The sequence below is a fragment of the Mycteria americana genome, chromosome 3 (genome assembly GCF_035582795.1).
Source record: "Mycteria americana isolate JAX WOST 10 ecotype Jacksonville Zoo and Gardens chromosome 3, USCA_MyAme_1.0, whole genome shotgun sequence".
NCBI classification, from domain to species: Eukaryota; Metazoa; Chordata; class Aves; order Ciconiiformes; family Ciconiidae; genus Mycteria; species Mycteria americana.
In genome coordinates, this window is record NC_134367.1 from 41,935,443 (window position 1) to 41,962,969 (window position 27,527).

Here is a 27,527-nt window from a genome sequence, read left to right on the forward strand (position 1 = left end):
ACTGGAAGGTTAAAAGCCAAAAAACTGTGTATGTAAATATGTTTAACGAGTACAGTTGTTGTTAGCAAACACTGGCTGTATATAACATATCCTGTACTTATAGAATACATCTATATACACATTTATATAAGACTGAAAAGGCACTAGAGTTTTCCAAATAAAACACAAGTAAATTAACAATGTAACTCCAAACATGGAGGTTGGGAATCTGTTTAGGAGGACATGCTGGAAGGGAAACTTTCAAACTCACGTGGGAAGTTAGAAACCAGTCTCCCACTGAAAGCCAGGGAATTCGAAAGTCCAGCTCCCATTTGTATCTTCAAAATCTCCCTTAATATACTGGTCAGATGCCAAAGAATGTATGTAATATGAGATGAATGAGTCTATAAAGGAAGGAACGTACAGTACTGCAGCAAACTACATAGCATTAGGCTTCTTATGAAGCTGGAGAGCTTACTGTAAGATCTGGTGCTCCTGTTCATGCTGTTCTTGTAACTGTAGAAAGAAATGGGTTCTTACAATGCTGAGGATCTAAATACATTCCTGTGCAAGTAGTGCCCAAGAAATCTTGGGGCTATTTGTGGGGGAAGGTGCCATCGGAATAAGGTAGGGTGGCCAAGCCTGGTGGCCAGCCTTTCATCTGCTTTTGCCAGAGTGACCTTTCTACCTTCATCTGACTGAAGTGTTTAAGAAAATATTGTATTTTTTAATCTCTTGGAAAAAACCTCACTGGAGAATAACATGATATGAAGGAAACTTGGTAAAACAAAGCTAAGATAGTATGTGTATGTGAAAAAAAAAAAAGCTATGCAGAAATGAGGAGTAAAACTATCTTATTGGCTGGGTGTGTCTTTTAATGATTTTAGCTTTTGTGATTTCATTGCCTTTCCTATGGAGTGTAGGCTGTGAGTGCAAGATGAGTGTAGGTAGTTTTGCAGCTCATGACTTTAGCAGTTGTAAGAAATGCTGAGTATGTTTACATGAGATTTATTTACACAGGAAGTTAAAGCAACAACCAGCAGCGTTCAAACAACTGCGACGTCTGTGTCACGAGCCTAACGCGCAGAGTGGCAGGTCAGTCAGTCCAGGGCAGATTTCGTGTAAGAAGATTCACTTTCATTTTAGAGACAACTGCTTTGGTCTGATTCTCAGAGCAGCTACACCTGTAAGAGACAACAGCATCTGCTGCGCAGGGAATAATGAATTTCGTAATTGTGTGCAAAATCATGCATGTGCTTAAAGTCCTGTTAATCCAAAGTCTCAGTTAGCTTTCTGGATGTAGGTGCAGCAGGTAGCACACAGCAGCAGACCAACTGAATGACCTTACTTTCTGAGACACCTTTGGTGCTCCTGTTATTGTAAAGGCCTCTGATTCCATTCAACCAATTCTTGTTTTCCTGCAATATTGTATTACTTCTGCATTACAGATTTTGCCTTTTCCATATGGAGTGTTTATGCTGGCTGGCTGCTCTGCAGAAACTGTGATGGAGAATTGGGACTTAAGTCAATGCCGAGTGCCCCCAGCTCCAGCTGCGCCTCCTTGGTCCTGCCCTGGAAGGTGCTGAGCCTGCTCTAAGGGCACGGTGGGCTGTAGGGTGCCCGGGCGACGGATGCAGCATGAAAGCAGAGTAGGTTAGATGTACCTGGGTCTGCAATGGAGCTGCGGTCTCATGGTAGAAGCTCCTTTTTACTTCATTCCAAAGTTTTTAGCATGGTATCTTTAGTAACTCAGATATAAAGTCCTTACAACTGCTTTGTCGCCTGTTGAGCACCTTTCTGTTCTGCTTTTACTAAAAATAGATAGACTAGGCTTGTCCTGGAAGCAAGTGCAATTACCAGTGGCTTTAGCAGGGACAAGAAGTTACAGGCTGCAACAGGTTCTCAGGCTGTACAGACTAGTAATGCCCAGACTATCTCAGAGAGAAGTAGCTTCTCCTACAGTAGTGTTTTTTAGTCTTTTTGTAGACACCTGATTGTCTTCACTGGAGTGAAGACATTATGTAGAGAAACCTTGTTCTCTCCCCGGAAATTCAAGAGCAAAACTCCCACTGACCTAAATAAGCAGATCCAAGGAGAGCTCCTGTCGTTCCCAGAGGATTTCGTTCCCAGAGAGAAAGTCCAGCTTTTGTTCATTCCTCAGTAAGTGTACATTGCAAGTCATATTTTGAAAAGATAGTCAAACCACCTTGGAAAGATTTCTTTGTTTTAAATATGATCAAGACAAAGCACAAATCTGAAAGTATTCCTACATGGACCTGTCAGTGCAGTACTGCTAGGGCAGCGTGCATTTAGCAGTGTAAGCAAGCTTTAGCCAGTGATAACCTTGCCAAAGTATTTCCCGGTACTGGGTATTTTGTGTTTGTAATGAACATTTCTGACCTCATCCTGCAAACATGCAAGTATTTGCATATTCTTTGTATTTATTGGTATTGAACGTGATAAGTCTGCTGAGTTGAGAGATGTATGCATGCATCCAGGTATTTAGACAATTAGGATCTCAGGGGGCACAGAATGGAGGACGCACCATATATAAGCAACTGGCAATTATAGTCACTTGTTAAAATAGTTTACAGTGGCCTGTGAGGCACAAGAAGGAACATAGCACAGCTTTGAATAAGTATAAAATTTTAGATTGTATATCCTATATTTTGCTGAAACGTGAAACTTGCACAGTCATTTATGCCACAGATGAGTTGCATCTAATTAAAAAAAAAATCCTGAAAAAAATCAATCTTCCTTCCAATTAAAACAATTCTCTATTTTCTTTCTGTTAGCCTATGAGACGGTACTTTCATTTAATGTCACAATGCTCTGTGACTACAGAAGTTACGTATATTTATGAAAAAATGGACCAGTATATCAAATTAAATAGAATGTATGCACCAGGGAATATTATCCTGGAGTACTTGTCGATGGCATGAGTGTCGATCCGCATGCTGACGTATCTCTGGTTTTTCCTCCTGCCTGAGCCCCTCTCGGACCCCAGCGCCAGCTGCACCATCATTCGGTCTTGTTTATCTCCGTTCTCGGACATGTAGTGCCCCAATTCGTTCACATCCCCGTCGTTATAACTGCCATCCATCATCATGGGCCGAGGCTGAGGTAGGCTGCATGCACAGGGAAGCTGTGGGTACAGGTAAGTGCAGGATGGTTTTGACTTGTGTCCGGATATACACAGACATCCCTTTTCACCTTACAAAAGCAGAGGAAGGGACAAGCCTGGGGAATTCAGGCTGCTGGGACACAGAAAGGAGAACGAGAGGAGGGAGCTGGGCAGCAGCTTTTTGCTTCTCCATTTTCATGTCTGCAAGACACAGCGCAGTCAGGGAGAGAGCGGGGCTGTCTCTGAAAAAGCTCATTTGACTTAAGCACGGGTATCAGGGTGTAAATAAAGGTTGGACCTGTACCTTGAAGCTGAGAAAATCAGAGAAGAGAGCAGATGGAATCTGCAAGGAGGAATGTATCAGGCTTGCCCCATTTGAAAAGAAGAGCTTAGGTTATAATTTGATGTGATGAAGGCAGAATGGGGAAGTTTAGCCCACTATGTATAAGTTTAGACTGTGCCTGGAGAAAGGTGGGGGAAAGCTGCCATGTTATCTGAAACCTAAAACATGATATCCACCTGGTGCTATTCACAGGCTTGGATCTTCAGCATAAAAAAATATTTAAAGGTAAAATCCTAAACCCTATCCCATTTTTACAGGCAGTGGAGGGCTATACTTGGAGGGACTGAGTGCCCTCAGACTCTGAAGAAAGAGCAGTGAGTTTGGGTGTGGGTTGTTCGTAGCAAACCTTTATAACCAGGAATGCCTCACTGCTGGTGTCTTTTTGCACGCACTGCATTCTCCCCAGGCAGCTGAGAGCAGCACACTGTAGCTGCAAACTTTTGAACATTTCCAGACATTTGCCACACCTTTTTGCAGGGGCATAAAGCTGCATCAGAGATAGAAAACCTCACCTTGTCCCGCAGTTTCCTCTCCTTCCGCTCTTGCACCGTAGTCAGGTAATTCACTGCTGCATATTCCAGCACCGAGAGGAAGACAAACACAAAACTGACCCACAGGTAAATGTCCACTGCTTTGATGTAGGAAACACGGGGCATGGAGGCGTTCACCCCAGTGATGATCGTGGACATGGTCAGCACGGTGGTTATCCCTGGGAATACACCAGCAGAGAGCCCGTAAGGCACTTTCAACCCAGACTTTTCATCACAAATACAGCTGTCATTACAATTTCCTGACATTTGAATTTACCTTGCAGGATTGTTTTTCACATTTGAGGGGTGAGTTTCATGGCCAGAGGAGGGTCCAGGCAGCCCTGATTTCTTACTGGGACTGTTCTGTCTTTTTGGTGGGAACCGCTCTAGTTCTGGTCTCAGGGTGTTGCTAGTCTGGTTCCCTGCCATACCACCAGCCTCCCACCCCACGGCCAGCAGCAGCACTTTGACCCCACGCTGGCTGTGCCCCATTTCCAGGCTCAGGATGGTCCCCAGATGGGGTGTACAAGTAGCTCAGCTTCTAGTTCACCCCCTCTGCAGCACAGGCACAAGTGAAGCCCGTCTGCTGCTGCTGCTGCTTCCACCAGGTTCCCCAAGCCTGTGTTTTCTGTCTGCTCCTGGGAAGTCCTGCTTCGTGGGAAGTCACCAGCCAGCTCCCAAGCCTGATCTGTGCCTTCCCTGGAGCAAAAGCCAGGGACTAATGGGGTGGCACAGGGCAGAGCTGCCCCACGTTACACCATGGGTGAGCACAATGACCACATCAGCAAGGGCAGCAGCCCCTGTAGTTCAGAGTTGTCTTAGCTCTGAGGGAGGCTTTCTGTGACCCTCTTATTCCAGGGGCTAATTATGTCACATTAATGATCCCTTTGAAAGTTGAAATGATGTATATAAGCACAAAGGACTGAATTCACAGGAGTATCTAGGCACTAAAAAGTACTGCTAAAGGCAGTGCCTACATCTCTTGAAAAGCCATGGCCCAAACCCTTATGCTCCTTTTAATGATGTCTCAAGGCAATGGATACTGTTTCTAAACACAGACATGGATAACTGCCCCATTTCTATCTCTGTTATGCCTGTATATATCCTCTCCACTGAGGGATATAATTTTAATAATAAATAAAATCCTGAGGAGTATTGCCTGGAATAAGTGGAAGCAAGCTTGGGCTCAAAGTCTACAAAAATACAAACAGGACTTTGCTAAGAGCAAAGCATCTGCTTTAGGATAAGATTTATGTCCATAGCATAGTTCTGCTCCCATGGTGACTCCCCTGGCATACAGATTAATCTGTCTGAAGGATGTTGCAGAAGGGGGTGCTGAATCCCTCACACTACACTGTAAACTCATTTAACAAGTTGAACAACACAGCTCAGCTGACTGTGTTTCTTCCACCCTCCCTCCTCTAGCAAAACTCAATAAACTGAAATTTTGTCAGGGCTGCTAATATTGATTTTCACCTTCTCGCTCACTGAAGTCTCTGAAGGATACTGACACTTTGGCTCTTTCTGTGCCATATCTCTGTTAATAGCAATAAAAGCAGAGCAGGACGTTTGCTCCCTGATTTGCACCACGTGCAGCTAGCGCTTGTGCAAGCAGGGAAGGCAATTCACTTGGCACTGCAGGGCAGATGGACAGTTTGTACCATGGCCAGTCCCCTGCATGGGGGACACACGTGTGGCATAGCTGATTCCATGCCACAAGGCAGTGCGTAGCACAGGGGATTTTGTCTTGATGGTCAAGGCCACAGTTGCAGAAATTGTCTCTTAGATCTGCTGACTACAAGACTGTGTTTACCTAAAGGGACTCTGGCGGGAACTGCTCGGCGATCGATCCAGAAGGAGACCCAGGACAACATGACCATGAGGGTGGCAGGGAAGTAGGTTTGGAGCAAGAAGAAGAAGATGTGTCTGCGTAAAGTGAAGTTTATGTAGAGGCGATTGTACCACCCTGTATAACAGAGAGAAGGAAAAAGAGAAGTCACACCAACATCAAACTACTTTCAGATAAGGTCATGTTGCGTTGGGGGAATAGCGCTTCATTTGCTTTTAGAAAAACAGTTAATGACCACAGATCATTGCAGTTTACCAAAAAGACTCCTTACTGAACCAGCTATCAAAGTCAAAGTGTCTCTCAGGACCACATCTTCCAGAGAAGATAATATAACCTATGCACCTGGAGAGTTTAATTCATGTTAAGGCTTGGTGTGATCTTGAAGAGGGATTGCCTTTCCAGACTACATAACCATCAAGATGGAAGTCTGTGTCAGGGACAGCAGCCTCGACATGGAAGAGAGGCAGATCTGATTGATGGCCCACAGGGAGACCTCCCAATGGACAATCCTCCATGGCCAAGGTCGAGAGGGATGGTTTGCACCCCTTCTTCCCCCAGCCCACCCTCTGGCAGGCACTCCAGTACCCACCTGTGCTGCTGTAAAAGGCGAGCTTTGTGGTGGTATGAAACTCCTGGATGAGGAACTGGGACAGTGATATCCTCTCATCTGTTTTTAGGGAATCGTTCCCGTTCTTCCAGTAGAGCATGAGGTCGTCTTCAGTGTAGGCATCTAGGGGAGCAGAGCAAACCTCAGTGCAATGCACTGAGCCAGCTACTATTGCACCCACAGCCCACACACCTTCCAGGCTACCTGGAGAGAGCCACGACGCTGGTGGGTATGATTGTGGCAAGGAGTGGACTAGCTCATTGTCACAGCCCTCAGTCCTGATGCCTGATGCGTTTTGTAACCCTTTTGTTTCTCTAATCATAATTCGCACACATAGCCCGTGCTTCTGATAACCCACCGCATCAGAACTTGAAAAACTGTCCCTTGCAAACGTCCTAAAATCAGAAGCAAAGGAAAGGAGACTTAGAGGAAAGAGCCTGCTTGGGGTAACAGGAGGAACATCTATCAGTGGTCTGAGGCATGCAGGAGGAAAAACTCTTGGGTAAACTTTCTGCCTGTGATGCACACATGAATATTACAGGTCTCGTTTTTTTAACACACGTGGAAATATAGTAATGTTAATCCTTTCAGATGGGTTTAGTAGCAGCTCTTCCCAGACAGGGAGAAAAAAAATCACACGTACATGTATTAAAACAGAATTCAGATTATAATTTCTTATTGCAAGCTTAAGAAGAAGAAGAAAAAAAAAACTCCTAAAAAGCTAAAAGCTTAAAATGTTGCTCTATGAAATCTAGCCAATTCGTATGTGCGTCATACTTGGGACAAAGGAGCTACATGTGGATATAAGCTGGGTTTATCTCATATAGCTGTAAGAAACGTAAGAGGCAGGTGATTAATATCACTGCCCTCTCATGGTTTCTACACAACGGATGAGCAGATGGTGCATGTGAAGGGCGTAGGGCCATTTATTTATGTGTTTGAGGACACCGAGGCAAGTGGGCATTGCTGGAGCCTGCTGACCTGCAGGCAAGTGGCCCAGGTCCTCTGGGGACGGGGTGGCAGCAGGGCAGCCTGGCTGGCTTTTGGGGACACTGGCAAGGCAGTGCTCACAGCTGGTTTTTAAAAACACTGCATTGTTGCAAACACCATCTAATTCTAGTGAAAAAAATATGGGCAGGGAGTTTTTCTTAGTGTTGAAGTCTGCTGACTTTGGTTAGAGCTCCCATTAATGTAGCAGCAGTTTAATTACTGGTATAATTGTTGATATAATTAAATACAGTTTGGGTGCCTGTGGGGTGCAGCCCTCAGCTCCCCTACACCTCTGCTTTACTTACAGCTTTCGATTTCCAGGGAACATGTCTGTGTGTCCAGGGGAAAGCGACTAAAATCCATGTTGCACATTGCCGTTACTGTAACTCTAGGAATAATAAAAACCACTCCATTAAAAACTTGTCTTCTTATGTGACTGAGAAATAGTAAAGCTGTGAGTTTGGTTTTTTATTAAGTAACTATCTGGCCAGTAACAGTCCACTGAAAAGAAATACCTTCCATTCAGCTAAAGCCATTCCACTTTAGTTAAAGCCATTTCTTCTTCTCAGCAAACTATTGTTAGAAAAGATGACTAGAGAGTTAGGCCATTACAAATTGCTACCAGATGACAAAAATATTGGAGAAGAAAATGGGAAAGGGCAGGGAGGGCACTTCTTCCTCTTTGACTATCAGCAAACATCTCTCTGCAGAGATCTGTGCTTTCGATGGATGCTTTGTACGATAAAATAGTTTACATTTATCAAAGCCATCCTAGTGCCATGAGCGATGCAGGCAGTTTTCTCCACACACGGCGCATTTCCAGCTGCTCAATGAGAACCCGGTCATCACACCTGGGTATCAGCCACCAGAGGGCACAGGCAGTGCGTCTGGTTAGGGCTGGAGCCGGTGTGCGACAGAGACCACTGAAATGCTCTGCCCCATCAGTCAAAAGCTCTGGTCTTGCTCTAGTCTGATTATCTCATTTTTAATAGCATAATTTTGTGTTTGCACTGGAAGCATCCATAAATCTCAACTCAAATGGCTTGAACTCTAGGGAAGTAAATGAAAATAGAAGTATAAATCATAATGGGGAAAGAATTAATGAATTATAGCAGGGCTAATGGTAGACAGACATCTGTCACATAATGATAAAAACAAGATGCAGTCCCTTATGTTAATAGTCCTTTTGCATGTGTGGGTTCCCACTGATGTTGCTTTCCTATCTAGATTTGGTCCTTGAGTGAAAATGCTTGGCTCAGATTTGTTGTTTAGGTGACAGTGAGGTCTACAGTGGTTTCCAAGACAAGACAAAGTCTGGTAAAGAACCTTAAAAAGGCAGACACCGAGGAAAAAATATAATCTACAGGCAAAGGCATTCAGCAAAGGCAGGCAGGCAGTAATGACCCGTTTGCTCTTAAGGGGAGATCAGCATTCATACTTCCCCAGCATTCATAAAGCACTCCAACCTGCAGTCGCCACTGAATAAAATAATAAAACTATCAATTTGCTATTCAAGGTGTTCACCACCATTTTGTGCAGGACAATTGTTTAAGCACAAGTCTGTGCGTGGCAGGATCTGAGTAGTTCGATATGCTTTTGTTCCCATCTTTAGACAACCATAAATGCTTGCAACGCAGATGATTGGTCTCATGCAGCTAAATGAAAGAGTATATAGGCATGCATGCTATAGCTGAACTTTATGTCATTTTATTGTCCTTTTTTTTATTATACTAAGGGCCTGAGCAAACTTTGCAAAGGCCTAAGGAACACCTGAACCTTGTCTAATATGCTGAGTGAAGAAAAAGCTTTAATAATGAGAAGGCTGTTCAGGCTGTGAATTCCAATGAACAGTAAGATAAAAAAATCAGAGAACAAGAAATTCTTGTCAAACTGATACCCCACAGGGAATCAAGAATTGCTTTGCTTGCCTTCCTTTCATAAAATCATAAAACTCCTCATGGCAGGCTCAGCTCTACCTCTGCCACTCTTAAGGTCGCTGTCTAACATGCCCTTAAAGACCTTCATAGCCTTCCCAAGCAATGTGTTCTGCAACCTTACCATTAGTTAAAGTTAAATCTGTGCATCTTGCTGCTACTGACCTCCTATCAGTCAGATTTTCCTTCTTTTTTGTCCTTCAAAATAGATTATCTATCATCTGATGCTTTATTTATTTATCACATATTTTGCTATTTCATTGCTGTGGAGGTGATGTCGACATTCTTGCATCAGAATATTGGACAGCAATTTCCTCTCTAATAGGTTTTTATGGGTCATTTGGCAATACTTGTTTTCTAACTGGATGGAGCTGCAGCCAAGAAAAACAGAAGCACTGATTTTAGTTTCTTTTGGAGAACAACAGATGCCCTCACTTAGCGTCTCCAAGCATGAAAGTAGCAATTAGAAAGAAAAAAATCCCGTTTTAATAGTCTTCAGACTTATGGTCAGCAATACTCAAGGAAAGTAGGTGTCTAAGCTGTAAGCAGCAACCCTGAGCCCACCGCCCCACCCCTTGCCTCACACTTCACAGCTCCCCAACACCAACAGCTCAGGGGTGCCTCTGCTTGCAGTTACGGACATCCCTAGCACCAGGCACTCTGCTGCTGCACATTCCCAATAGGGTCTCCATGTGGGCTGGACTGAGGGGCTAGTGTCTCATTGATACTTAAGACCCCAGGAAGTTTCACAGGCTGAGCCTGTCTGGCCTGTTTCCCATGAAGAGTTTGCGTTGAGGAGGGGGATTTCAGACGAAACCTTGAGAGCAGTCTGTGGGATCCTGTATTGTTTTTTTAATCACCTCCTTGCTTCTGACACCCACCCACACACCTGGAGCAGTTACTCTGGAGCAGGAAATATCTTCCTCTCAAAGCTGACCCACCAGTTGGAAAATAAGGGAGAAAGTCAGGGTTAGCATCACCCCTCAAACTAGAGGACAAAACTCTCACTTGTTCCCACAGAATCATAGAATCATAGAATTGTTTAGGTTGGAAAAGACCTTTAAGATCATCGAGTCCAACTGTTAACCTAACACTGCCAAGTCCACCACTAAGCCATGTCCCTAAGCACCACATCTACACGTCTTTTAAATACCTCCAGGGATGGTGGCTCAACCACTTCCCTGGGCAGCCTGTTCCAATGCTTCACAACCCTTTCAGTGAAAAAATTTTTCCTAAGAGCCAATCTAACCCTCCCCTGGCACAACCTGAGGCCATTTCCTCTTGTCCTATGGCTTGTTACTTGGGAGAAGAGACCAACACCCACCTCACTACAACCTCCTTTCAGGTAGTTGTAGAGAGCAATAAGGTCTCCCCTCAGCCTCCTTTTCTCCAGGCTAAACAACCCCAGTTCCCTCAGCCGCTCCTCATAAGACTTGTGCTCCAGACTCTTCACCAGCTTCGTTGCCCTTCTCTGGACACGCTCCAGCACCTCAATGTCTCTCTTGCAGTGAGGGGCCCAAAACTGAACACGGTATTCAAGGTGCAGCCTCACCAGTGCCAAGTACAGGGGGACAATCACTTCCCTACTCCTGCTGGCCACACTATTCCTGATACAAGCCAGGATGCTATCGGCCTTCTTGGCCACCTGGGCACACTGCTGGCTCATATTCAGGCGGCTGTCGACCAACACTCCCAGGTCCTTTTCCACTGGGCAGCTTTCCAGCCACTTGTTCCCAAGCCTGTAGCGTTGCATGGGGTTGTTGTGACCCAAGTGCAGGACCTTGCACTTGGCCTTGTTAAACCTCATACAACTGACCTCGGCCCATCCATCCAGCCTGTCCAGGTCCCTCTGCAGAACCTTCCTACCCTCAAGCAGATCAAGACTCCCACCCAACTTGGTGTCGTCTGCAAACTTACTGAGGGTGCACTCGACCTCCTCATCCAGATCATTGATGAAGATATTAAACAGAACTGGCCCCAATACTGAGCCATGGGTACAGCACTTGTGACCGGCTGCCAACTGGATTTAACTCCATTCACCACAACTCTTTGGGCCCGGCCAGTTTTTTACCCAGCGAAGCGTACGCCTGTCCAAGCCCTGAGCAGCCAGTTTCTCCAGGAGAATGCTGTGGGAAAAGGTGTCAAAGGATAAAGTCTAGGTAGACAACATCCACAGCCTTTCCCTCATCCATTAAGTGTGTCACCTTGTCATAGAAGGAGATCAGGTTAGTCAAGCAGGACCTGCCTTTCATAAACCCATGCTGACTGAGTCTGATCGCCTGGTTGTCCTGTATGTGCCGCATGATGGCACTCAAGATGATCTGCTCTATAACCTTCCCCGGCACCAAGGTCAGATGGACAGGCCTGTAGTTCCCTGGATCCTCTTTCCGGCCCTTCTTGTGGATGGGCATCACATTTGCTAACCTCCAGTCAACTGGGACCTCCCTGGTTAGCCAGGACTGCTGATAAATGATGGAAAGTGGCTTGGTGAGCACTTCTGCCAGCTCCCTCAGTATCCTTGGGTGGATCCCATCTGGCCCCATAGACTTGTGTGTGTCTAAGTGGTGTAGCAGGTCGCTAACCATTTCCCCTTGGATTATGGGGGCTTCATTCTGCTCCTTGTCCCTGTCTTCCAGCACAGGGGGCTGGGTACCCCAAGAACGACTGGTCTTACTATTAAAGACTGAGGCAAAGAAGGCCTTAAGTACCTCAGCCTTTTCCTCATCCTTGGTCACTGTGTTTCCCCCAGCAGCCAATAAAGGATGGAGATTCTCCTTAGCCCTCCTCTTTTACAGAAATTTACAGAAATTTTTCTTACTGTCTTTTATGGCAGTAGCCAGATTAAATTCTAGTTGGGCTTTGGCCTTTCTTCTTTTCTCCCTGCATAACCTCACGACATCCTTGTAGTCCTCCTGAGTTGCCTGCCCCTTCTTCCAAAGGTCATAAACTCTCCTTGTTTTCCTGGTTACTCTGTCAACCAGGCTCCTAAACAGGCCAAAGTCTGCCCTCTGGAAGTCCAAGGGAGCAGTTCTACTGGCCCCCCTCTTTACTCCTCCAAGAATCGAAAACTCTATCATTTTGTGATCGCTATGCTTAAGATAGCCTCCAACCGTCACATCACCCCCAAGTCCTTCTCTGTTCACAAACAACAGGTCCAGTGGGGCACCTTCCCTAGCTGGCTCACGCACCAGCTGTGTCAGGAAGTTATCTTCCACACACTCCAGGAACCTCCTAGACTGTTTCCTCTCCACTGTATTGTATTTCCAGCAGACACCTGGTAAGTTGAAGTCCCTCACGAGAACAAGGGCTAGCGATTGTGAGACTTCTCCCAGCTGCTTATAGAATATTTTGTCTGCGACTTCATCCTGGTTGGGTGGTCTATAACAGACTCCCACCATAATATCTGCCTTTTTGGCCTTTCCCCTGATTCTTACCCATAAACATTCAACCCTATCGTCACCATCATTAAGCTCTAGACGATCAAAACACTCCCTAACATACAGGGCTACCCCACCACCTCTCCTTCCTTGCCTATCCCTTCTGAAGAGTTTATAGCCATCCATTGCAGCACTCCAGTTGTGTGAGTCATCCCACCATGTTTCCGTGATGGCAACTATATCATAGTTTTCCTGCTGCACAATGGCTTCCAGGTCCTCCTGTTTGTTGCCTGTGCTGTGTGCATTGATGTAGATGCACTTCAGTTGGGTTATTGATCCTGCCATCTTTTTGGGGGGAGAAGCCCTAATTCCTACATGACCATTATCAGGTGCTTCTGTGGTTTCTAACACATCCATAACCCTCGTGTCTTTGCTGCCACATGGATCTCACACCCCCTTCAAGGAGCTTTCATGCATTTCACATTAAATAGTGCATAAAAAGCACAAAGAGTCGAAGTCAAGTGTTTGGGTTCCTCTAGGCGTACAGGTGAGTCACCAGGAGCTATATATCCTTGCTCTGAAGCTTGTTGCTTCATGTGCTGAAGGATGCTCAGTCTGTCTTGTTGCTTATCATAAAGCTAAAGTTGTGCTCAGTATAATTTATACTTCGTAATTACCTTACGAATAGAAATTGCACATTTTGTTAGGCCTAGAGACTTTGTTGCATAGTGAAGTGAGTAACTATAGCTGCTCTGGACTTCTGTATATTACTAGACATTGCCCTCTTCTTTAGATAGTGCTTTGCCTCTTCTGCAGTGCCCCATGGGGTTCGCAGCCCCCTGGCCCCCGGTGAAGTGCTCTGAGGGACTACCACATCTGGCCACAGCTTCCCGACAGCAGGAGCAGGGGCTAACCACACACCCAAGGTGAAGGGGCACTGGTGGAACCAGCAACGTTGGCATAGAAATTGGCTTCCTGCGACAGGCACTTAATGAACTTGCACAGGAACTCAGATGTTGGTGGATAGTCAGCACATTCATTCTTTATGGGTTTTTTTTAGCATGAAGTCATGCAAAAACACAATACAGGAATCCATTAAATCACTTTCTCACTCCACTAATAGCTCACATTGACTGAATGCAGCTTTACCTGAGGCTATAAAGTACCTTCCCATCTGGCTGGACCCGCAGCATGACGTTGTCTGTGGTGGTGTCATGGATGAAGGAACGCTTGGAGTGGACGAAGAACATGTCAGGGACCCAGATCTTCTTCACCAGCCTGCCATCGAAGGTCATGCTTTGGTTGTTGGTGCTGGGGAAGGACAGCCTCTCGTCTTTCCAGTAGTGCCTCAGATAAAGCGTCATGGTGAAGTCCTGCAACAAACAGGCTTCTGTCACAACTTAACACCTTATTAGCATAGCAGTGACTTCTACTCTCCGGGACAAACCACAAACTGTAAAGCACCGTTCCTGAAGTCACATCCATTCCTTGAGCTGCAGGGGACACGACCAGCTGCAGCTTGTTTATTCCTCAGGTCAGACGAATTTACTGGGTTCAGAAATCAGAGCCCATCCAGGTGACGAATCCACCTCTAAAATGCAAACATTGTGTTTTGATGTCTGTGACCCCCTCCAGGGACCAAAAGGCAGACATGCCGAGGCAGCGATAGGTGGAGAGTGCTGCCAACCACTTAATCCCCCATCCACTGATGCTGCATTTCTAGAGCCAACAGTGAAGAAGCATTTATTGCCCACACTGTCCTCCATGCTGCTCTGGCAACTACCTTCCCTCAGGCAGCCAGAGCAGTGTGCTACAGTGGGAGCTCTTCCTCCAGCACAGCCACTGACATGTTTTTGACTCAGTAGTTGACCAAAATGGGGTTTTTTTTGCCCTTTCTCCCCAAATATTGCACTCAGATCCAAGGCATGCTCCTTCTCTTTGAGCTCTGTTGTATTTGGAGTCTGATCCTGGAGGCACATAGACTTGGGTTTGCCTTGTTCCTTATTTCAAAGGAACCCTTCACATATGTGAAGACAAGCTCATGCACAAGTGTTTATAAGCAGAGTATCTTCCAGTGTAACGCAATATATTGCCCATAAACTCAGGGAAGTGTCTAAGACTGACCAGTCTGCCCTGGTGTCTGAAGTAGAGGAAGTTAGGTGGGTTTGGAGTGGTTTTTTTAAATTATTTGACATTTGGATATTTTTTCTCCACAACACTTTCCAAGTATTTTGAAATATGGGGATTTCTTCAGCCTTTTTTCAGTGGAAGTGATTTGTTAGTTGCAGCCTATGCTATTATTACAGTAAAGGCCAATATAATTCTTGGAAATGCTTTATACTGCATCCAGCTGAAGGTCCCAAAGCCACTGACCATGTAATTTCTTCGTTTGATCTATTCTATAGGGGTTTTTAACACCTTTTCCCTGTATTCAAATTCAAAGAAGATAGTTCTGGGGAACCTTTTACATTGACTCCTATGTTTTAATGTGTCCTTTAAACAGTAATAAATTGAGAGACGTTTGTTCTTCAATGAGTCAATGCCTCACTTTTTTGCATAAAGTTACATTTATGGTTGCTGTAGAAAAAACAAGTATTGTCAACGTTCATTAGAAACCATTTATTAACACTAGGTTTGGGCTAGTAAATTGGGAATCACAATATTTTATAATGCATCATCTGAAAATCCCCCAAGCAACAACCATATAATACCTCTCCCTTCTTTTAGTCCATTTGTCAGAGACACTATTAGCTTCTCATTATCTTTGCAAATGAATTTCCAATTCTGGGTAACAATCTGTTTTTTCCTTCTTCCCATCTTTCCTCCAGATAAAACAGCTGCCCTGCACATCCTGCAAAAGCTCTGTTAATTTCAGGGCCAGTGGTCCACAACAGGTATTTATACATTTTTAAGTCAATTGGACAAGAATAATCTGATTTGTGACACCCTAACAAAGTTTTATAGCATCCTCTATTATTTTACCACTTGCTTACAAATTGTCAGAAAGTAGGAGAAAAGGAAAGACTGCAGTATCCAGCTCCTCAAGCTTAAATTTAGGACAGAGTGAAGATCTCTGTCACTGACGTCTCTTCATTTAAATAGCAAGCAATCATCTTGCAAAGCACCATGGCCTTTTTCTTTAAAGCTGCACAAGTTAAAAAGAATTGATTCTGACAATATAGAGTCTTCTCCATCATCATTTTGCAAACATCTAAAACTGACTCTGAATGGTTTTTTTTACCCGAGGCCATACAACGCTTTTCCTATGTTGCTGCGTGTTGCAGCACAATGTTACACGAGAAGCAAGGGCAATATTAAAAAACCCTCAAAATCATCATGCTTGCTTAAAAAATGAGATGGGGGGGTGTTAAATCCTGGAAGTTAAGAACTTTTCCTTTGCGTTCAAGTCCTGAAGCCTTTCAGGGGCTTTCTGGCCACCTTCACAAGCTTTCTCCTCAACCAGAAGGGCAAAAGCTCAGAGCAAAAGCTCAGAGTCCCCACAGCTGGCAGTCAGGGTGCCAAGAGCACCAGAGACAGGGGGAACAGCTGGAGGGCTCCTCGGGGCGGGGAGAACATGCACTTTGATGCACCCTAGCTTTGCAATCCTGCTGCACCCTGCGAGTGTTCGTCTGACTGTAGATATCCCAGCCCACTCAAAAGCTGAAATTGCTGCAGTGAGAGGAGCTCTTGCAGTGGCAGTGTGCAACTGGGGCAGCTGCCGAACGCCAGCTATGCTGCCACATAACCATGCTCCTACCTCACTCCTGCAGAAATCATACCTTACTTTCGGCAGTGTTTTGTGATTAAAAAAAGCCCTCCAGCAAAAATCATCAAGACCAAAATCTGTACCACTTCGAAAGCATTTGAAAACTCTGCTTTCACATTACTAACTGCATGGTAGAAAACAAAGGACAGAGACTCAGTAAGGAATTTAGCCTGTGCAGAGTACCAGCATCAGTCTTGCATGCCCTGAAATCCTACTTCAGCATCAGTGTCAAGATTCAGGAAGGACCAACAGAGCCTTACTCTAGTCCCCAGCACACAGCAGGGGTGATACAACTGCTAATGTGTCAAAGGCAAGGTCTGGAGAAACTTCTTGCCTCTGAGCTCATTCTGGCTGCCCTGTCAAGAGCAGGACTTACCACTCTGAACCAGTGTTGCTCTCAGGATGGCTACATGGCTTCAGGTTGGGAGCTAGTGGCCCCTGACCACCTCAGAGCATGGCCAAAGCGAGACCATGTCTGCAGTGCATCAAAGTGCCGTAAAACTAAGGCATTAATTGGTCTCCTCAGAGCTTTTAAACATGCTATCACTTCCTAAGAAAATGTAAAAACCCAAATCCATTTGGAGCAGTTTTGGCAGTGTCGTATCATTTTTTCCTAGAGAAAAGAAAATGTCAGCTTTCTTCCTTCTCCTTCAAGGGAGATGAAATGGTGGCATGAGGTCAATAGAAGTAATTGTTGGCAGATTCAGAACAAACCCGGATCTGCTTCCTGGAGGCTGTGGAGTCTCCGTCCTTGGAGGTATTCAAACCCCACAGACACAGCACTGGCAGCCTGCTCTAGCTGGCCCTGCCCTCAGTGGGGGTTTGGGCTAGGTGGTCTCCAGAGATCCTATCTGACCTTAGCCCTTCTGTGACTCTTACCATGTCCACCTCAGAAATGCTGTCCAGACTTTCAACTTGGACATCCACCCCAACAGGAATTGCAGGGCCTGGGGGAAAAAAATTAGAAGTTGACAAAGTAATCCTCTGGCTTTCGTATCTTAGAGGTAAAAATAGATGCTAGTCTGAAATAGAAACAACAGTAAACAAATTGAAAGTAGAAGCGATTAGAATTCATAACAAAAACCTCCTAATAACCATCAAAATTGGCAATGAGACTGACCCATTACTGACTTTCTCTTTTTATTGTGTCATCTTACACATATCTCTTCAAAATTTAAAAGCAATTTTAATTGCTTTTAGCTCTAGTGCTTGGGTCCAGGGCTCGCGAGACGGATGCCCAGCAGAGCATCCATTCACATGGAGAGCAGTGGCAGCGCAGCTAAGGGAATGTGGGAGAGTTACTCCAAAGTTTTCCCTCACTTCTGCTCCCCTCTCAGGCTAATAACATCCCTGAGAGCTACTCCCTGTATTTGGCTTTCACATCACTCAGTGCCCAGCTGTGGAAAAGACAGGGTGACAGGAGGGGATGTGTTGCAGGACACAGGCATGTGCCACTGAGCCTGGGGCTTCCAAGGGGAAGGGTCCAACTGTGAACCCACATAATAGGGATTTCGATCATTTTTCCCTTCTCCAGGCTTTGACTAGCCCCTCAAATACCTCTGGCAATTACAGCACAGATCTGTCAAGACAAATAATGCTCACATTAATGGACTGCTATGAAACTGAAACCTTTTTAAATTAATTGAACATGCTGGTATTTGATATATTGAGCATTTAGCAACAAAATCTTCTTCCATCAGAGTATATAATGGTATCCTGGATTTGAATGACCATCTGTCAGCCAGAAAGGGTAGATAAATTACAACATTCTCTAATCCAATGGGCTGAAAGAAAACGTGTTCTCCTTCATCCATTTCCCTGAAAGCTTAGGTTGCTCTAGCACACAGCCACAAAACTGTGAGCAAGCATTAACACATGGCAGTCAAAATATTTTCCTTTGGGTTATAAATAAACTGGCCAGGTCAGTAAGCGTGGTACGTGATTTGATTATGAACACACATCGGCATAGTAAGATGAAATCTTAGAATTTCCCCATCATCTGGGAATAAACATAAAGTGTATTCGCAGACTTTTATCAGAAGAAAGTGTCGCTGAATACCAGGAATATTATATTGCCTGTAATCATGTTTCCATGATTTTGACTATGCTATTTGCTCATCCAAGGAAGAAGGCTATTTCACTGCATCCCTATCCCCCTGAGCATGTCATGAATTCACAATACAAAGTAACAAAAATTAGAGACAGAAAAGGCTCTGCTTGTCAATCTGCTTGTTCACCTGAATACATGTTACAGTACAAAGAAGTGACAGTGTAAAACAGGAACAGTGACAAGTGTGCACGTTTCCTACCTCCAAAACCCGGTCTCATGCTGAAGTCATGGTCGTCTATTCGCAGCAGCTGCTCTGACTTCGTCAGGGGAGATTTAGTGATGTCAGGGCTTCGTTTTAGGATTGGGCTACCAGGAAGAGAGAAGCACAGCTATGAGCCCTGAGCTGTGCCTGTGAGAAGTACACGCCTGCTTCGCTCCATGACCCCTTAGACCATAACCATGCGATTGCTCGCAGTGATTGGCAGTGTGTCATTCAGAAATTCATTCAGAAATGATTCCTGCACTCAACATACAGCTTAGGCACCTGTGATAATTCTGGCACTGAGAAAACATCTGTTCGGTGACTTTTTGTCTCTGTAAAATTATCTCTGCTTATAGCACTGTTTGGAGACAATAATTCAAAAATGTGGGCTGGAAGAATAGTGTGTGTGGATAAGTGGGGAAATGCAAACGGGGGAGAGGCATTTCTGACATTGAGTTATGATGGGGCGTGAGGCCAGGAATTAGGGAAACAAGATATCAAATAAGCTACTGGCTGTTGCCCAGGAACAAAATGGAGACAGGCTGGGAACCAGGCCAGGAGGCAGGCCATCCCCTAACTTGGGATAAAATGATTAGCTCCTGCCCCAGATTTCTAATGAGGATAAAAAGGAGCATTAAAGACCTGGGAGGTCTCTGAGCATTAGAGAGCCTGGGAGGGTCATTCCAGAAGCTGTTGGAGTTGCACCAAATGCTGGACAGAGGATGTTCTGCTCCTCCTCCACATCCAAGGTGCAAAATGCAGTGCCCCAGTGCTTCGGCTAGGATGGTGGTGGCAGCAGCTCCTCGGTTGCTCCATCATGTAGGTGAAGCCTTGCTGCCCTCAGAGCCAGCTGCATGCCAGCCACTCGGGCGGCAGGAGGGCTCAAAACCAGGAGGAAAGGTTTTGCTGGTTCTCAGTTTGAGAAAAGATGGCATGCTCAGAGAGGCACTTGTCTGAATATACACAAGACAAGTCAGAAATAGGTTAAAGGAAAACAGGACAACAAAGAAACTTGATGGAGAATATGTTCTTGAGATAAAGCTCATGCTAAAAGAGACTGCTTAGCCGTGCTGTACTTCTCACAGACTCGTGGGCAGTTGTACCACAAGAAGCCAATACAACAATCTCCTAACAGAGACCAGCGTTGTTATCAGCAACTCCTCCCTCAAACCCAGAGCTTTATCCGGACTACAGAGTATCTTTGAAAGATGCTCAGTCTCAGTTTAATAATTTCTAGGAGTGGCGAGTTGTCTACCTCCATCAGTGAGTTCTAGACATGAATTACCCCTCAGGCATTTTAAAAGGAGGCCCCTGCTTCTGCTTTAGATTTAATTCAGCCTCTGAAAGACCTGTGGCATTGTAAGCATGCATCGAGGAAGGTTTATACCCAGCTGAGACGGGGGAGCGATATTAGCAGGTCACTGGCAAAACCTTCAGCATTTGTGAGCAGGCTTGACCGTGCTGAGAAAGGCGCTTTCTCCCTGGCAGTGGCAGAGGGAAGGACGAGCAGTGTGATGGAGAGCCCATGGAGGGGGCTTAGCTCTGCGGAAGGGATGCTCGGAGGGAAGGCACCCGCTCACACAGCACGGGCTACACAAAGGCACGTGCAGCAGCACAACGTGAAGCCCAAGGGGCTGTGGCAAATGGCCACGGTATCACACCTCACCTCCATGAGGGTGTCAGGCAACGTGGTTCCCTCTGGGGCCTGCTGGATCCTGTTAATGGCATGACTCCTACCTAAATATGACTGGCATGCTCGAGTGGTGTCCCCTTCCCCTGCCACAGCCTCAGCCTGGCCACAGGGATGCGGCTGGCAGGGCTGGGGCAGCAGCAGCTGCCGGAGGGTTTCACCTACCTGCCTTGCTTGTGCGCCTCGCCGTGGGCCTCCCGCCTCTGTCGCTGCGGCCGGCTGCACGGAAATGACAGGAAGAGGGAGAGCTGAGACAGGCGGTCACAGGGTGAAGACATCAGGAGGGAAACAAGGTGGGAAGCACTGGATTCCCGTGGCATTACCTTCTGTCACATGTGTGAAATGGCTCTTACCTTTTTTTTTTACCTTTTTACCGAGGGCTGGAGTCAGGCTGGACATGGCGGAGGGTGCGGAGGGTGAGTGTGCTGGGGGCTTGCGGCCGGGACAGGGCAAAAGGAGGGGAGTGATGATCTTTTTAAGGTGGGATGCCACTGCTTTGGCTGCCTGGCAAAGGACCCAGGCCAGCAGCTCATCTCCCTCCTCCTGCAGCCATCAGGGGCTCTGGAGAGAGGCCACGCTGCACGGGCCAAGGCGGGCTGCCTAGGGGCCTCTGCCAGTGGGGAGCACAGCCATTACCTCTACTCACCAGAGGCAGCTGGGTATTTTCATGAGAAGACAATCTTTTCAAAGTATTCCAAGGGGAAAAAAAAGTAAAAAACTGTGGAAATATTTGTTTCTGGTTTCATACTGTCTCCCAGCTGGCTGTCAAGAAAGCTCCTCTCGGGTGCTTGGCCAATATTTTACTTTATCATTAAAGGAAAGAATATTGCTTTTAGCAATGTAAGTGCTAGCTTGAGCGAAAGTAACATTTTAAACTTTTAACAGTTCTAACTCATCTTTAATTAAAAGTTAAAAAAAATAGCTTCTCTCTGTAATAAACACTAACTCTAACCAACTCTACTAATGAGACTTTTTGCCTATTAACATACATTTCAAATCCCTCCATAGAGATTTACAGCAGCAAAACTCCTTTTGCAATAATAAGTGTCACCACCCGAGCACCACCATCGTCCCTTTGGCAAGTGGTGGCCGAACCACAGGCTTTGCAGGACGGTTTTTCCCTGGGCTGGGAACTCTCTGAAAGCCGATTGCGTTGGAGGGAAATTCATCTTTCTGCTGCCACAGAGAAGCAGACAACCTCCGCATCGCCCAGACTAGGGATGGGCACGCTGGGCTGTATCACTGACTCATCCTGAAGTGAAGCGTTGGACAAGTGGGATTGTTTTTTTTCCAGAATCTGCTCTGTGCTTCCCAGAGGAGGGCTGGGAATAAGCCCACAGGCAGACCACTGTTTGGGGGAGCCTTGGGCCATGCAGCACCATCGCTATTGCAAGGAGCAGCTCCTTTGGCACTGCTTGGACCTGGGCATCATGCAGCAAAATGCACTTGCAAATGCAAAATGCCCTTTCTGGAGTCTTCTGCCTTGTGGATACGCCCTTGGGCTGCTGCTGACGTGTCTCACTGCTGCCTGCTTCTCATCTGCTGGCCGTCAGGAAGTAATTTCACGTGTTTTGGGGGTAAGCAGATTCTGGTGACAAGCTGACCTACTTACATGACTTTAAAGTGCCCTAGTAAACTCTTGGCTGTTTAGGAATAATGCTGGTATTCAAACAGGGATGAAGCAGGCCATGTTCTTGCAGTTTGTAATTTTTGTTTCTCTTTGACAAACTTATCTAATGTGTCATGTTGGCCCTGGCCCTATCCTGCCTGTTGAGGAAGCCTTCAATGCATGGCCATCAAAGATTTGTGGCCAAATCCACGTCCTCTGCACCCAGCTCCCTGTCCTCTGCACCCAGCAACCCCAGGTGGTTCCTCTTATGTCTTCCAGGTGATTCCTCTTATGTCTTCCAGGTGATTCTCCACTGGCTTTAAACTAAACTTTATTTCCTTACCACAAACCAGCATAAAATATCCCCCATGCTCCAGCCACCACAGGGGACTGTGTTCATTTGTGCTTTGGTTCAGCTCCTTCACTTCTTTTTGTCAGTCCCATTCCCCTTGTAATAGCTCTGAGGTTTCCGAGCCTCCCCCACTTTCCTGCCTCCTCCTGTGGCAGCAAAACATTGTTACCTGTTGCAAATCATTCCCCAGTTACTGTGATTTGAAGCCCCATTTCTTTCTACTCAATAAATAGCTTTTTTGGTCCGGTTCCTGAGGATTGCTCTGCTGGCTAAGTGATCAATGGCAGCTCCATCACGGGACCCCATTAGCCTGCCCGTTCGGGCTGTGAATCAATGGCAAACTGCTAGAGCTTCCCCTCACATGTTTGCTGTGCCCGAGCGTTTGCGGCAGACAGCCGCACTCAGGAGATACGGTCCAGACGTTGCTCACAGATTGCTCAGCGCAACTGTTTGCCACTGCGGCCACACAGTGTGACAGTATTGCTCCTGCCTTCGCTGGGGTGACAGGCTGTCTTTAAAACTAAGCAATAACTCCTGAAGTAAAATATACTGAATAATGAGCGACCTTTTTTTTTTTTCCCCCAATGTCAATATTTATCTCCTAACAGTTACAGTGCTGAAAGGCATTTCTTGGCTCATGAAGCTCACTGAGACACTTTATGAAAAAGCAACAACTGGAGCAGAGTGGCATTTATTCACAGTGCTTCCTGTGCATTGCTAGAGTAGCTCTCAGGCCCCTGATGGCGTCTGGGGTGATGCACCTCTCCAAAGTCATCATTATTCCCCCAGAACTCCCCACTGCTTCAAGGGATCATTAGATGTCTCTGCCCCAAAGGCTGAGGCTTGCTGGGGCTGCAGGGGAATGAGGCGACTGAAGCTTAGGATAGCTAGGGAAAAAAAATTCAGCAAAACCAGATTTTCATCACTATTGCTACAGACGCAAGGCAAAAAGCAGTTATGCCGTTTTTTTTAAAAGCCCGAGATTTACTATGGCCCTTATAGTCCCTCCAACACAGCAAGAAGTGTTGCAGAGCTAGGGATAACCATGTCTGATTTTCAGAGGGGACAGCCCAACCATGACATCTGAAGGTCCCAGCAGGCATTTCCAAATGCCCAGCTTCACAGGACGTGTGCCAGAGGTGTGTCAGGTCCACACTTGCAGTGTGCACCAGAAAACCCACAGTATTCTTCATCTTTGAAATAAGAGCTTTTGGAAGCAACCACAACAAATGTGAGAGAAGTCACTACCCATCTTAGCATTTTAGTTTGTAATTACTTATGCAGCATACATTTCCCACTCTGTTTTCTCTATGGGAGGCAATATACCTGTAGCAGACAGTAACCTATTTTACACTCTTATTAAGATAATCTCATTAGGATCTGAGAACATTTCTTCCTTGAGGAGTAAATCAAGATACAGTTTCAGTTCTTCAGGAAAAAGCAAGACCCGATGTATTTTCCTCAAGAGAAAAGTGAAAGTAAGTTGCTGAAGTAATGGAGCCAGATTCACATGGTCTTTCCTGGGTCCAAGGGGTGACACCCTCAAGGAACGGTGCTGGTGGGTTTGGCAGACTGGGCTAACACTAACATTATTACCAGATTTCATGAAATTCTGGGACAGTCTGTTCTCTCCATCCCTTATGGTATTCTTAGGTCTGCAAAGAGGATGGCAGATCAGAGAAGAGATGTCAGAACAGATCCTGTCTCAGCAAATATTGTTGAGATGTGGCTGTGGCATAATCTCTTGTGGTTACTTGTGTCATTGGCAACATTTTGACCTGGGGCTGTGGCTGTGACTGACCCCAAACCTCCTACCCTGAGCAGAGGTGTCTGCTGCCCCGAGAAGCCTGGCAGCCAGTGGCTGGGGCAGAGACGCCCAGGGTGCCCGTTCCCTCTCTGCTTATATCACGCCTGGGTGATGCCTTCACCCCTTCTCCAGTGCAGAGACTTTGGAGTCTCCCCCCCGCCCTGAAACTACCACGCACTTCATTTCATCAGATACAAGCTCTACAGCTCATGCTGTGCTGCCATGCAGCCGATCCACAGCCTCTCCTACCACTGACGCAAGGCAAGAGAGGGTGTGGAGCTTGCTGAGCCTGTTTTCAGCAGGACTTTTAATTGGAAAGTAATGAAAGTCATGAAAATTCCCTCATCCCTGCCAGCCGTGCCATGGCACTTGGCTCTGGGCTCCCCATCCCTGGGTGGACACTGGTGGGCAGCTTGTGTGGTGCCTCCCATCCTGCACCCACCATGCCGCACAGCCTTCATGCCACGCTGGGCAGGGGAATGGCAGGAGCCACATTCTTCTCCGTCTGCCTGTAAAATTATGGCTGGGCAAGGCCCTGATGAAACACTGCCCAAGGCAGAAGGACCGGGAGAGAGCAGTGGAGGCAGCCCAACTCCCTGCAGGGGACAAAGCCTTGGCGGGCAGGACACGGGAATGGCAAAGGTGTATTGATACTACTAAAGAGCTGTGAGAAGTGTAAAGGTCTTATTAAAGACCTATGCCTAAATATTTGACTAGGTTTTGTTTCTCCCTCTGTTTTATGACCAGTTAGTGATTTGGGTTCATACCACATCAGCATCTTGTTAGAGGCAGAAACCTGCCAGGGGGTGCTGGGTCAGGGAATGGGGGAGAGGCAGGAAGGGACTGGGGAATGTATGCACAAACATACAGAAGGTTTCTGCAGAGAAAAAGTGGGGCAGAGGCAAAGAGAGCTTGGATAGATCTGCAACAGAGCCTATGGATTGGGTGAGACTGAGGAGAAAAGAGACTGGATAGTCAGGGGGGTGGGGAGGGGAAACACTGGGTAAGGCCAGAGGGGAAAATGTCAGAAGGAGCAGAGAGGAGACATCAGACTCAAACAGTGCCTCATCATGGTGTGGGATGACTCCTGGGGCATGGACATTCCGGACAGTCCTGCATGAGTAGGGCTGTCCCATCACCACAGAATGGTGTGGGGCAGAGATGCTGCCCAGCCCCTGGAGATGCATGAGCTTTGCTGGGCTAAAGAACCTCCCAGGCTGTGTCCCAAAGAAGGAAAGAGGTTTTGGGGCAGGGCGTTCACAGAAAGTTCACCCATAACATGTTTTTGACTTGCAAATGAATTGGGAAGTCCTTCTCAGCAAGCAGGAGATGCTGGTGGACAGGTGGTGCAGCAGGTCTGGGTGAAGACTGAGAGGTAGTCCAGAGCCCAGAGAAATGCTTTTGCGGGAGGAGGCAAAATGAGGTAGCTTAAATGGGGAGAAAAACCACCCAGCACCTGAGGGAGGAGAGAGCAAACTTGCAACGGGAGGGAGCTGCTCTTATCCAGCGACATGCACTGCAGGACACACGATCCACTGTGTAACATACTAATTCCCAGGGATAATGCAGGCTAGAAACCCACTAATTTGTACTCAAACTGGGAGAGTTACAAAGTTGTGAGCTGTAAACAAGCCACTAAAAACTGAGGAAAATTAATCACAAAATGTATTTTATCTTGGCATTTGGCAAGCCCTTGTTTGCTTGTAATTATGTTGGGTCATGTGTCCTTATGATTAGTAGGTTTAAAGATGGTGAAGAAAGGTGACTGACCCATTGCTATTATAGGTGGTTAAATCTATGAACAGAAATGGGGAAAGAGCGCTATTTTTGACGTTCACATCACAAAGTCTGAGAAATAGTGGGATTTGGAGCTGTTCTACCATCTTATTTTTGAGTGATACAGAAAAGTCAACGAGAACTCCATTTTAATCCAGTATTACCTGAATACAGATCAAACTCAGAATGCAAAACACGCAGAGGCAGGAGACATATATACACCCTTTAAATTTTGCACTTCCTTTGTTCTTTGCCTGGACATAAACACTGGCAAAAGAAAAAAAAATGAAACAAACCTACACATATTGATTATTCACAGAAATGTCATGCCACCTGAGGTCTTGGCACCGTACCTGATGTTGCAAAAATGAAAGTGCCCCTATGTGGCAGAAATTGCATCCAGTGGGTGGGTGTTTGTTGGGTTTTGTGTTATATGGGTTGAAAGGAAGGGTCGGAGGGAGCAGAAGGAGCGTGACTGAGGATCCGTCCTGCCAGCTGAGGAGGAGGCAGGCACAGTGCCGGGGCTCAGCTAAGTGAAAAGGAGAAATGGATGAAAGGAAGGGGAGCAACTAATGGGCCAAAGCAGAACGTGCTGAAAGGTTTCATGTCTGCACCAGTCTTCGAAGAAAAGTTGACTCGTAAGCAGGTATCAGCGCAGTGCAGATCAGGGAAGGGCACGTTAAGGAATATTTAGATAAATTGGAGGTATTTAAGTCAGTAGAGGCTGATGGCACTTCCCCAGGAGCACTGGGAGTACCAGCTGTTACAGTCTATGAGCTGTAAACAGGTACCTCCAAGGACTCCTCACAGATGGGTGATACCCCTGAGAGAGGGTGACAGTGAACACAAAACCTGGTTTTAAGCAGGGGACAAAAGAAGGATGTTGGAGTTTTGACGTTTGGAAAGAAACTGGGACAAACTCGTGATCCATTTGTCTGCCCCCCCCCAGGGATAACGAGATTATAAAGATCACTCAATGTGAATCTTTGCAGTAATTGACGTCAAACCAGTCTAATGTCCTTTCTGACAGTGTAACTGGCCACCTTAGTGTAAGCAGGAGAAAAAGTAGATTTGAATGAGTTTTTAAATATTTCATTATTAAACTAGGGAAATATGATTGAGATGAAACTGTGACTTTGAGCATGGTTGAAAGACCGTGGTTAGAGTAACTGCCATTATTTTGCTGTCAAGAGACATTAAATGACATCTCACAGATTTCATCCTGGAAACTACTAGTCAATATTTTCAATACTAATATAGATGAAAGAACTATAAAACTAACTTGTGCATGACAGCATGCTTGAAAGAGAAACAGACAATTTGGGGTCTAGGATCAGAATTCAAAGCAGCCTCAATATGCTGGAGAAATGCTCTGATGTCAGTAAGATGAAATGCAGTAAAACAGAATACAAAGAACTGCATGGAGTACAGAAAAATAATTGTACATAGTAACTAGCTAATTATCAGTACTATACTTGTCTT

At 46.0% G+C, this 27,527-nt stretch overlaps 1 protein-coding gene and 1 long non-coding RNA gene across 9 annotated transcripts in view; one reads left to right on the top strand and one right to left on the bottom strand.

Moving 5' to 3' along the window:
• The first annotated feature begins 2,025 nt into the window (after positions 1-2,025).
• Positions 2,026-27,527, top strand: part of LOC142408188 (uncharacterized) — a 69,544-nt gene continuing 44,042 nt past the window's right edge. Inside the window, exons 1-5 of one of the 7 annotated variants that reach the window (XR_012775211.1) lie at positions 2,026-2,139; positions 2,987-3,136; positions 3,924-4,003; positions 4,089-4,739; positions 5,796-7,857. This is a non-coding gene — a long non-coding RNA (uncharacterized LOC142408188). Of the gene's footprint in view, positions 2,140-2,986; positions 4,740-5,795; positions 7,858-27,527 lie in introns of those variants that run through there. The other 6 variants (XR_012775208.1, XR_012775210.1, XR_012775206.1 and 3 more) reach the window with 6 other exon arrangements.
• The window catches only part of LOC142408186 (gamma-aminobutyric acid receptor subunit rho-1), a 32,636-nt gene continuing 7,945 nt past the window's right edge, over positions 2,837-27,527 (bottom strand). Inside the window, exons 2-10 of one of the 2 annotated variants that reach the window (XM_075498355.1) lie at positions 20,667-20,720; positions 18,809-18,915; positions 17,379-17,446; positions 13,883-14,106; positions 7,728-7,810; positions 6,415-6,555; positions 5,790-5,942; positions 3,959-4,155; positions 2,837-3,124 (exon numbers count right to left, since the gene is read on the bottom strand). In XM_075498355.1, coding sequence (XP_075354470.1) covers positions 2,837-3,124; positions 3,959-4,155; positions 5,790-5,942; positions 6,415-6,555; positions 7,728-7,810; positions 13,883-14,106; positions 17,379-17,446; positions 18,809-18,915; positions 20,667-20,720 — 1,315 coding nt within the window. The remainder of the gene's footprint in view (positions 3,125-3,958; positions 4,156-5,789; positions 5,943-6,414; positions 6,556-7,727; positions 7,811-13,882; positions 14,107-17,378; positions 17,447-18,808; positions 18,916-20,666; positions 20,721-27,527) is intronic. The other variant, XM_075498356.1, reaches the window with a different exon arrangement.